This window comes from Parasteatoda tepidariorum, chromosome 5 (assembly GCF_982258835.1).
Source record: "Parasteatoda tepidariorum strain Cologne lab strain chromosome 5, Ptep-v5.0, whole genome shotgun sequence".
In the NCBI taxonomy this organism is placed as follows: Eukaryota; Metazoa; Arthropoda; class Arachnida; order Araneae; family Theridiidae; genus Parasteatoda; species Parasteatoda tepidariorum.
Window position 1 is genome coordinate 18,973,175 of NC_141759.1, and position 13,076 is coordinate 18,986,250.

General features: G+C 30.7%; 1 protein-coding gene across 1 annotated transcript; it reads left to right on the top strand.

Moving 5' to 3' along the window:
• Nucleotides 1–218: 218 nt before the first annotated feature.
• On the top strand, nucleotides 219–9,352 carry LOC107448961 (uncharacterized). The gene is made up of 2 exons (XM_016064341.4): nucleotides 219–1,851; nucleotides 5,801–9,352. Exons 1-2 carry the CDS (start codon nucleotides 1,464–1,466, stop codon nucleotides 6,628–6,630), a joined length of 1,218 nt encoding a protein of 405 aa, XP_015919827.1. The 5' UTR covers nucleotides 219–1,463; the 3' UTR covers nucleotides 6,631–9,352.
• Nucleotides 9,353–13,076: the final 3,724 nt, after the last annotated feature.

The window sequence follows — 13,076 nt, forward strand, 5'->3', positions numbered from 1 at the left end:
GATAATTGAGATGATAAGATGAACAATAGTTCTTATTGCATTTTGATTTTGTGTTCTATATTTAACTGATATTAAACCTTACTTTTTTGATATTGAAGCCTTTGAAATTTGCATCATAAGATTTATATTTAAAGTAAACCTCATGATCCCAAATTTCACATCTGTTGCCCTAACTTCTTTTGTCATTCATGTCTCCATAACATTGAGAATATATTTATCTCTGTGATGATTTAAAAAGAAACTTTTACATATTTTCATTCATACTGGTAACGATATGTAAGAATATTAAAATTTTTATCTCTGCTTTATCTTAAACTATTTAACTTTCATGGATGCTGGTTGATAGATATGGATAAATCTGATATTATTTCGTATATATTTTGATCATTTATATAAAACATTCACTTATAGTAGTTGAATGATATGCGTTTGTGTAAAAAATTATTTATCTCCGAGACGATTTTGATACAATTTTCATGCATGCTAGTTGAATAGTGAGCACAAACGAGAAAATTATTTATCTTTGTGATGATTTATGTGAGAACTTATCTTCATACTGACTGAATGGTAAGCAAAAACGAGAAAATTATTTGTATTTGTGATGATTTATATGAGAACTTATCTTCTTAATGACTGAATGGTAAGCATGAACGAGAAAATTATTTATATTTGTGATGGTTTATATGAGAACTTACCTTCATATTGAGGGAACAGTGAGCATAAACGAGAAAATTACTTATATTTGAGATGATTTATGTGAGAACTTATCTTCATACTGATTGAACGGTGAGCATAAACGACTCAACGACAAACGTATTTATACTTGTGATTATTTATATGAGAACTTACCTTCATACTGATTGAACTGTACGCATAAACGAGAACATTATTCATCTTTGTGATGATTTATATGAGAACTTACCTTCATACTGATTGAACGGTGAGAGTAAACGAGAAAATTACTTACTATATTTGAGATGATTTATGTGAGAACTTATCTTCATACTGATTGAACGGTGAGCATCAACGACTCAACGACAAGCGTATTTGTATTTGTGATGATTTACACGAGAACTTACCTTCATACTGATGGAACAGTGAGCATAAACGAGAAAATTACTTACTATATTTGAGATGATTTATGTGAGAACTTATCTTCATACTGATGGAACGGTGAGCATCAGCGACTCAACGACAAACGTATTTATATTTGTGATTATTTATATGAGAACTTACCTTCATACTGATTGAACTGTGAGCATAAACGAGAACATTATTCATCTTTGTGATGATTTATATGAGAACTTACCTTCATACTGATTGAACGGTGAGCATTAATCGGAAAATTGTTCCACTCTGTGATAATTTATAAGAAACTTATATGCCTATTGGTTGAACGATATGCTTTAATGTGAAAGTTTTTCAGATCAATGGACACGAATTAAATTGAAATATTTCTAAAAATGGCACGTTTACCTTCCTTCAACAGTTTTTTCAACTGCGATTTCTTCAGACAATCCAGCGATGAAGTCAGTCTCGCTCTAGCATCATCGCTCTTCACGGTTGCTAAGGAAAAGTTACTGAATTTATGCGAAGATGCACCGAGAGATGATACCATGGCGGATTTTGACCACAAGTTAGAAATGACGAAAGGGAATTTGAAAAGGATTATAAGAACTTTCAATCACGCGAGCAGAGCAACTCCAGAATTTCTGCAGAGCTGTCCCACCTGGGCAGTGTCTCGAAAAAATACAATAGCTGAATTACGGAGATTGGCCAAGAAGATTAATACTGACAGACGTAATTGTAACTCTGCCAAAGTTGGATCGAGTTCAATTGGCATAATGGGAGGTAAGTTATTGAATTAATTTTTTTTATATATACACATATGGGAAATTCTCTGAAAATATAAAAATTTTAGGGGGAGGGAATTTAAATTTTACATCTTCAGTTTTTTTTAAATATTCATTTAGTATCCGTAAATGATACCTTATAAAAAGCAATACAGTTTGCAATTATTTCCTGGGATTCAAGTGCCAGGAAAATTATTGCCAGGATAATGACAATTTGTAATTTGATAGCTTTTTACTATCAAGTTCTGCAGGAAAATATTAAAAATTTAGATGTGACTCTTTTATCTTGGGATATTAAAAACAAAGCTTTATATAGGATGTTATTAATGATTTATAGAAGGCAGGCAAATTGTAACATAAAAACCTACTTGCGTTTTAAAATCTCTTTGAATGAATTTCTTTTCGAAACTTTCTTTTCTGTTCCTAATCCGAAATCGCTTACCGATCATGTTTTCAAACAAAATTAACCAACATTTCATTAACATGTTCACGCCGGGAAAAGTGAATATACTGGTAGAAGAACTATTTCAATATTAGATAATATTCGGGAGGAGTTAATCGATTCTCAACAATAACAATTCACTGTAAGGAAATTTATCACGGCCAAGAAGCAATTCAATATAAAAATTGCATCCGTTAAAAACAATTGGTAGTTATGGATTTTTATTATTCCTGGAAAAAAACTGAAGATTGAAATTTATTGGTACCAGTTTTTACTCCGGTGCGCTGCCAAGATGAGACAATCTAGCGTGACCCACCGGTGGGTCACCCCGGCGTGAACGTGTTAACTAACGTATCATTTATATAGACTATAGTAAGCTGCCAGATGACATTTTTTCGTGTGACATAATTATTGACATAAAAACTTATTTTTACAATATATTTTGGGAATCATTACTTGTGTATGTACTCTAGAAATGCCTTTAAGAGTTTATACGTAAAAATTAGATCGAGAAAAATGCCAGGAAGATATGTCAGGAAAGTGACATTACTCTGACATACTCTCGATATCTCGAACTTCCGTAACTCGAAAGCCTTGTTATGACAAAAAAACTTTTTTTTACTCCTTGCCGTTACATATTTATATCATTTTAATTTAAATTCCTATGTCGAAGAGTTTCGTCTCAAAATCTTGCTATATCGAATATTTTGTGAAATAGAAAATAAACTTTTTCAGAAAAATTACAATGTAAGTTCATTGTAAACCAATTCTTTTATATTTAATGCATAATTTTGTCTAACTTTTAAAAATAGAATTAGACTTATAGTTAACTTTCATAACATACATATTTATTAGCAGTTATTTTTATGCTTTTAATGACTCTACTTTCTGGAGTACAATCTTAGAATATATTCTTCTACATTTTAGAACATATTTAGTTGTGAACTTGTTATTTCGAAATTTTTTAACGTCCCTCCAACTTTGAAATATAAAGAGTACACCGTATTGAAACTGATGTAGAATCATGAGAAAAGCTAACAATGATGGTATTAATGAATCGTTAAAAAAAATCCTTGTTCTATTGTATATTAGATTCCTGCGCCAATATTAGGTGAGATTCACTCATAAAAGAGACCGTGTTCATTTTTCGGACAGTTCACTGAGTTAGACCAACTGTTCCGTTTTTTTGAAAAAAGTTTTGATCAAGTGATACAGAATCAAAAAACTAAAATTTGCAGAAATGTAGGTATTTTTTAAAACATTTACAAAGGATTTTTGATGAAAAACTGTGGAAATAGGGAAACATTTAAAAATTAGTTGCCCTAGTAAAGGATTATTTTATTTTAATCAAGAATCATGCATTAAAACATTGTGTTTGTTACAGCAATAATTTTTTTAATTATTATTAAGCTCATAAGTTAGCATCTCTGGATCAAATCGCCAACACAACCACGACAAAATCAGGGCCGCCAACTTTCTACGCGTCTTGTAAAAATTTAATATAGTGGTACCGGGGTATTATCATTTTATGTATTATTTTTGATTAATTTGAACTTATTTTCTTCACCTTTACATAGAAATGATTAAAAAGTTCATCCACTTTGTTCTAGCTTTCTTATGATGAGGCTTTTAAAATGCTGGCAAAATTACCAAAATTCTGAAGGCTTTGGTTTTCGAATGTGTACCACTCTACAAAATATTTTGCGAAAACCGTAGTAGTTCTCAGGCCTGGAAAATAAAGAAAGCACTCCTATACTAAATTTATGTAAAAAATCTTTCGGCAGAAAACCTTTTGGAGGATTTATCATGGGAAAAATTGTTGGTCATATTTGAAAGATCATGTTTGAAACTTTTCCCCTGCAAAATTTACATCGACCAAAATGAGGGTATGAAATTAAAAGCTTTTTCCTCTGTTTTAACATCATAGCAGCCTTGGTATATTACAGTCAGATTTGAATTATGACATATCTGAAAAAAGTGGTGAATTATATAAACCTTCGAATTGTTTGAAATAGGGTTGGATTAAAATCTACTAAATTGAATTTATTAAACCAAGAATCACAATTGATAAACTATCACTTTAAAATATTTAATCGTTGCTAGGAACAAGTTGGCATCTCTGTGTATATAAATAAAACTATTTTTGTGTGTTCTATATTGCATTCATTTCTTCACACCATTTTAGTAACGATAATAATATTAAAAAATTAAAAATTTACTCGAAATATGTGTTTCTAATAATCTTGGCTTCACCGGTCATCGGTGACCCCCCATGGCATTCAACGTGTTAAAAAAGTCGTGTTAAAAAGATCCCAGTCACAGGTATGCTACTAGTGACTAAAAATGTAAAAAATGGTAGAAATTCAATTCGCCTTTAATTATTAAATTATTCAATCGTAACTACCACCGTGACTGACATTGAAAATTAAACATTTTTTAAAAAGAAAACGTTCTGCATATTCGTTTTTAACCCCTTGGGGACGGGTGATTCAGAAAAGCATTCGTACAAAATCAGAATCAAGTTGCAATTAAATAAAAAACGGTAACTTAAATGTAGTCGTTGCTAATTTGACAGACTTACTTTGCTTTTATTTTAATTATTGTTAGTTTAATCATATATATAATCAATGTTAATTCAAAGTATAACTAAATAGTTTTATTTTGAACAAAGTAATGGTGAATTAAATAAATCAAAAAATTATAAATCCGACCACAAATAAACTGCTAAAGAAATACTTTGATTACCAGTTTTATCTTCTTACCCTGATTGATACGGTTTTTTGCTGTCACGTATTTGTGACAGTCGGCGCGAAAGGGTTAAGAGATATGAAATATGTTCACTTTGTATTAAAATATCTTCTAGTGGTAATGAAATTCAAGTTATTTCTAATTTAGTGAGTTACATTAATGGCATTCAACGTGTTAACTAATTTTGATTCGAAGTGCAAAACGGAATCAGCTTCTTTTCTCTAATTAAGATTAATTTCTTTTTCGCCTTATGTGTATTCTGTTTCTAAGTAAAATAGGCGTCTCAGGATTGTGTGATTTTCCCACTCTGCGCACTTTCCCCTATCTGTTTCCATGATATCAGCATGTCTAAGGCTACCTACGTCCGAAAAAAATAGAAAACTCATAGCAAAAACTCTAAAATAACATTACAAAACTTACCTTTTCAATGTTTCTTTTAAAAAAAAAACATTTCTGCTTAAGAATCCCTGCTTGAGATCTGTCTTCTACGAGTTTTAATTTGGAAAGATAAAATAGTTAGTTTCACCTAAGGTTTATCTTGGCTTTACATTTCAGTAAGAAGTTGAAATATGCTCACGAGAGGAAAAAGATTTACTAAAACCATGGAAATGGAGATGGGAGAAGTTGGAAGAGTGGGGAAATCTCGTGACCTTGAAATGGCTATTCTATTTATAAGAGTACAATAGTTGTTACTATTCAAAATGCATGTAAAATATACGTATTTATGCTCATAATTTAAATGTTTACTTATTTACAGGTCTGGTGGGAGTCTCGGCATTCATCTTTCCACCTGCAGCCATGATTCTTGGAATAGTTGGCTTAGCAACAGCCGTTGTAGGTGGGGCTGCAACATTTGGTACCTCTGTCACGGAAATCGCTCTTCTAAACAAAAGCATAAAAAAGGCAACAAATGTCTTAAGAAACGACCAAGACACTTTCAAAAACATGACGCCCTGGTTCCAACATGCTCAAGACCTAATAACATTAATCGAAACAGTCATTGGATTTGATGTTGCCAAAGAAGTTTATAGAAACTTCACAGATTGCAATGAAGACATTGCGAAGTTGACTGCGCTAGAAAATGGCGAGGTTCATCCCAAACTCAAGGAATTAATTGAAGATTGCGTTGAAAAAACAGCGCCATCTGGAATGAAGGGCATTTTAAACGAGAATATGTTACTGATTCCGGCCGTCGTAGCTTTCTTTTTCGTCGCCATTTTGTTACATAGCAAAAATAACTTAATACTTGGCAGTGTTGTTAGATCTCACCGTCTGGTTTTAGGTTTGATAAAGATTCTAGATCTTGGGAGTGACCTGGGCATGACCATTGCCAGTGTAGCCATGAAAACTGGTGTTGTGGTCACTAAAGAAGTATCTCAGGCAACAGCAAGAATGGTGGCCCAGAGTGCTTTGTTCGGATTCGGAATCGTTTTGGATGTCGCCAATTTAGTGATAACTACGATCGACATTCGCAAAGGATCCAAAAGCACGAAAGCGAATGATATCAACGCTATTGCTGACAGAATGGAAAATGAACTGAATGTCTTGGAATCCATTTACAAAGAACTCGGTGGAAATTCATTTTAGAATATTGTTTACATGCGTCACATTTTCATCGTCATTAAATGTTCATGTTCTTAAGAGCAACTTTTTAGTTTTTAGAATCATTATCGATTCAGATTCAAATTTATTAGAAGATTAATATAGATTATCACATTATTTAAAGAGTTTTGAATAACAGGTTCCCAAGGCACGTTTGCAGATACAGAGTTGCTGCGATCTGGGAAAAATTACAAAATGGTAACTTATGTGTCTCTAAAATGTGACAATTGGGAATGGGGGGGGAGGATTTGATGGTATAACGGTGCCACGTTTATTTAGATGTCGAATTTCAGAGAAAGTAATGACAAAATTTTCAGGTCTAAAATTTTTGACGTAATGAAAGAGGAACATTTCTATAGTAAAAAAATCAAGTCATCTTTACCTAATATTTCTTTTTAAAATTTAAATAACTAAAATAATAATAACTTAAAAGCCCTTAATAACAAATTTTAAACCTTTTTTTGTGATTTATAATTGATATAAGAATTTAAAGTTATTTCAACAAAATAAATTTAAAAAAAAAACATTAAGTACGTAATTTCTCAAGAATAATTCGAAATACTAAAACATTTCTTTGAAGTATTCGATTTAATTCAGTTAAAACTTTTATTCATGGGTTTGGATATTTAAAAAAATTAGGAAACATTCAGAAATAAATTTTTAACCGAAGCTAGTTGGTACTGGGTTTTTTTTCAAATAAATTTCTAATAATTTAAATCAGAGAATGAAATTTCAGTTCTGAATATACTACCCAAACTAAAAGTTATGCTCATCTCCATTTTACATACATGAAAAATATCTTTATATTTCTTAAAATATTAACGAAAGAAATTTTGGGGGGTTGAAAACGTGAAAGAAAGTAGAAACTTAAAAATCAAAACGCATATATTGCAATAATAATAAAACAATATCTCAATAAAGTCTCCTTAAGGTCTTTATGTTTCCGGAAGCAGTAGTAATTTATTTTATACCCGTCGTTGAACAGCCGACCCAATTTTTAGGGTTTACGACTGCTAATGTTTAACTATTTATCCTTGTAATTTTGAACCCAATTCAGGAGACAAGGAAACTCAAGGATCAAGTATAGGGAGCAATATGCATGCGTGGAGGATATTTTTGTAGGAACTAACCCGTATTAGCGTTACATAAAGAGGAAAACCACTCACTGTTAGTCTGAAGGCAAGAAGACTCTAACCCATGATCCGTCTACCACTGAAGATATTTTACTTCACTGTGATCGGTGTGAGCTAGGATTCGAACCCGGTTCACCTCATTAAAATATGAACTCTCTATCTCCTGAGCCACCACGGCTGTAAGCAATAGTATTGTACTGATAAAGAGGAAGACTCACCATTTTTTTTAAATATTTTTATTTTATTTCCAATGAGCTGCACAATCGGTCTTGCCGATGAGCAGACCTAGTGCGTTCTCCACAGGTGGTATCCACTTTTTCAGGACCACCACAATGGGTGAGATACCGTTGGTCATGTTAATTTGGACGTCTAGTTTCTGCCACACTAGATGGCAGCACCGAGACTCTATTTGGATGCTAAAGTGCACTAGGAATTTAATTTTGCCGGAAATGCCAGGAGCCAATAAGGCACTCCAGGGATTTTTTAATTATAAATAGAAAAATAATGCTTATTTCAAAAAGCACTTCCTCGACTTGATTCTGATAAGCGCGTGTAATTAAGCACATTAATTAGATTGAAACTTATCATTTTAATGTATGAAACTTACTCCGAAAAGATAAAACTTATTCTGATTTTATTAAGTCTCTGAAACATCCACACACTTCGTTATTGTTTTTGAATATATTTCCCTACTACAAAGTGCTTTGTTATGACGTATATAATTCGCTAACGAAATGCGAATTCACGAATAAATGAATGAATGACCATTGGCCCCAAAATTATCGTATTTCACACTCTTCGTTCGCAAAATAATTAATCGCCAATGGCTAGTCGAAGACAGGAAATATCTGATTCTGAACCATTAATTCCGATTAAATTACGCTTCATTTTCTGCACTTTAATTCTGATTAAATTACACTTAATTTAATTACCAATAATACATCATTGTAATATTCAGCATACATTTATGTTTTTATATATACAATAAATGTCGTGTAAATACCTAAATTATTCATGTAGATCTGAGTCAATGATATGTTGATATTTATGTATATAGATGTAATTTATGATATGTATGCATTTATGTAGGTACCAGTAATACATAACTACAATATTTCATACACATTCTTATTTAATACAAAATAATTTTATGTTAATGCAAAGTAAATTGTATATTTATGTAGATAAAGTTTTGTCTTTAAATAACTTTTTGTATCAGGAATTTTCAAAATGTGGGATGAGGTGTATTTCAAGTTTTTCATAAGTCTTCAAATCTAAAACACTTTGCGGTAGATGACGATGTTCCGTAAACCATTGGTGGTCTATGAGAGAATTGTTTATGTCTGCTGAAGAATTGTTAACGAACTAAGATTTTTACTTTGGTAGCAATAACCAAATATTTTGCCTCCGAGCCGGTGAAAAGATTGGGCAGTTCTCACTCACGAAAGGCATCAAAATGTGTTCGATTAATTTAAAAAAATGCCAGATGTAAAAATATGCCTTTGCAAATTTTAAATACTTTTTTTATATATATTTTATAGAATATTTCTCAGTTGAAAATAAAAAAATTTATATGGTAAATAGTTTTTTCCTTACTAGATAAAAAAGAACCTTAACACATGGACTTTTTTAAAACTAACTTCTTCCTACGGTTTTACTCAAGAACTTGAAATCCATGAGATCAACATCAAAAAAATCAACATATTTAAAACAAATATGTTGATTTAAAAGAATATATTTAAGGGAAGCGGTTGACAAATGTCAATATGATATTTAACCACTTCCCTATTCCATCCTTACCAATTATTTGAAGAAAAAAAAATTTAAAAAATCAGCAGATTTTTTTTTATTTAATTAATAAATACAATGAGCTAAAACAAAACATGATGCACAAGTTTTAAGTTGAAATTTGAATTTTTTTTCATGTGTTAGAAACCTTTAACGTAAAATCAGTTTACTATTCCGAGTTATTTTGGGTAAATGAAAAAAGTTAAATATTTAGTCTTTGTATGATAGTTCTTAAAACAAGGGACAACACAAAGTTATACTTTTCAAACGTCAGTGAAGGAACACGCCATTTTTTCTTTTTTACTATTATTGCTATGCAAATTCAGCAACCATCGTATATACCAGGGGTGGCCAACCTGCGGCTCGCGAGTCACATGCGGCTCTTTGAAGAATTATTTTCGGCAATCGAGAAATGTATCCGAGTTCCCTTTTCTTTTTTGTGCTATTATATTTTAAAAAATTATTATCGTTCCGTATGTGTATCAAAATGTCTTTTAAATTACTGAGATCCTTTTCCAATATAATTATGACACAGAAAGCTTTTGGAGAGTTAGAATTAATAGAGATGCAAGAAGATCAAGCTCTACAATTAAAATATAAGTCGATGTCGATTACTGAATTTTGGAAATTTGTACCAAAGTCGAAGTATCTTGAATTAAAAAAGGCTGCTTGACGAATTATTTCAACATTTGGAACGGCGTACTTATGTGAATCATGTTATTCCACTTTAAAATTCGTGAAATCTGAACACCGATCAGTATTAACTAACCAGCATCTCAAGGAATTACTGAGAAGTGCTGTCACCAACTATTCACCAAATTTTAAAGAATTATCAAGACAAGTAAAATAAATGTGTTTAAATTTCAATGTTGATATTCACTACACATATTTTGTACTTTTTCCTATATGTTTTCAATAAGTATAATTTATGCAAAAAAAAAAATTTGTACCTTTTTTGCGTACCTTTTAAATACTATTTATTTAATTGCGGCTCGCGAAAAATTTCAGATTTTGAAAAATGGCTCGACTATTAAGGAGCTTGGCCACCCCTGGTGTATACAATCGCACAAAACACGTGAGCAGTCCCACAGCTCAAAATCAAAACATCCAAAATTAATTTGGCAAACTTCCAATTATAGCAGATTGTGCTCTTTGCTTCCGGCCGAGTAAAAACGTGATAAGACAAAATGTACTGACAATTTCTGCTAAGCCCGAGTTTTCACGGGACGATAAATATTTGCAGTATCAGTACCCGAGGATAATCAGGGAAGCTGATAAAATAGTTGTTTCTCACAATTCACAAATATTACTTATCAGTACAACTCATTTTATTCATTATAAAAATTTCATTGTTCAAACAAATCGTGCCATTTAAAATAGATCCTGATGCTCGATTCTACAAAGTTTCCATAGTTTTGGAAATGTGAGTACATTAAAAAGTCATTTAAATGCTAAACTAATATTTCGGCAAATACTTACACTTATAAATAAAATTATTTAAAATACTCTACTGAGCTACGTACTTTTTGAATAACAATTCAGCAGTTTTCAATACAAATGAAACTTGAAAAATGAATTTTAACAAATACTTATATTTACAATTAAAATACTTTTATTGCGTTACATACTTTTTTTTAATAATCATTCAGCAGTTTTCATTACAAATGAATTTTCACAAATACTTATATTTAGAATTAAAATACTCTATTGCGCTACATACATTTTTTTTTAATAACGATTCAGCAGTTTTCAATACAAATAAAACTTAACAAATGAATTTCAACAAATACTTATATTTACAATTAAAATACTCTATTGCATTACATACTTTTTTGAATAACGATTCAGCAATTTTCAATACAAATGAAACTTAACAGATACTTATATTTACAATTAAAATACTCTATTGCGTTACATACTTTTTTCTGAATAACGATTCAGCAGTTTTCAATACAAATGAAACTTAACAAATGAATTTCAACAAATACTTATATTTACAATTAAAATACTCTATTGCGTTACATACTTTTTTGAATAACGATTCAGCAGTTTTCAATACAAATGAAACTTAACAAATACTTATATTTACAATTAAAATACTCTATTGCGTTACATACTTTTTTGAATAACGATTCAGCAGTTTTCAATACAAATGAAACTTAACAAATACTTATATTTACAATTAAAATACTCCATTGCGTTACATACTTTTTTCTGAATAACGATTCAGCAGTTTTCAATACAAATGAAACTTAACAAATGAATTTTAACAAATACTTACATTTACAAATAAAATTATTTAGAATACTCTATTGCGTTACATATTTTTTTTTCTTTTTTGGAATAACGATTCAGCAGATTTCATGGCAAATGAAATTAACCAGAATAAGAATAAGTAATTATAATAGATGCTTTTTAAAAATAAAAAAAAATTAACAGAAATTCAAAACAGCAGATTTTTAAAAATGAAATCAGTGAAAAAAAGCAATTATAGCAGTGAAAAAAAGCAATTACGATAAAAAAAATTGAGTTTCTCAATAGAAAACATCTTCATTTACAACAAAAGCGTTAAAAACTGACAAACAATCACACTTTTACAGTTCAACATCACATCATTTCAAAAAATAAATTGTTCTTTTACTTTTATTGCTGAAATCATTTTTTCATTACCATGAATAAAATATCCATTAGAGATAATTACATTAATACATTGCATGTTACAATAGTAAACTGTAATAATGCAATGCGAATCCTTGCAGTACTATTCTCAAGGGATTATTTTGTAAATTTAGAAGTGTTTAGTTTATGCGATTTTTCATACTTATCAATAAAATTTAAAGCTTTCAGACGTTTGGAAGACCTACAATAAAATTCAAAAATTAAAACTGATTAAAAAATCTTTTTTAAAAGCTTGTTAGGAAATACGTAATTAAGAAATTGAAACCACGAATTATAGATTTCTTATTCATGAATGTGTTATGATGGTATGTTTAAGTTATTTTTGTTAGTTATTTATGGGCACAATTTTATTTAACTCTTTTTGGGCACCGCGTTTAATTTAAATAATCTCATTTTTTTTTAATCTATATTTTTTTACTTTAATCAACAACCCCATCTGATTTTCACTTACACCCCTATCCTTCAACACCTTCCAATATTCCTTCCTTCACCCCTACTTGAGAATGGATTCATTCACAGGTGTGAATAGTCAAAGCGATAGTAGCGCCACCCTTCGGTGCGGATGAATACATGAGCGGGAGGAAAGAGCGGCAGTTCGATTTTAGGTATTCCCTGCTGCTGACGACTGAGATTGAACGTGATCTGTGGAAGGATGCGGGGTGGCCGGCCACGCGCGCTTCTAGGATAAGTCCTTTACCTTTTTTTTAATATATTTTTATGTGCCCGTAATTTCTTTTATTGTTGTATAATTTTGGTATGACGTAACTAAAGAGAAATGATTATTTTTAAATAACCTGTCGAACTAAAATGTAAGTTATGTAGCAGTGAAGC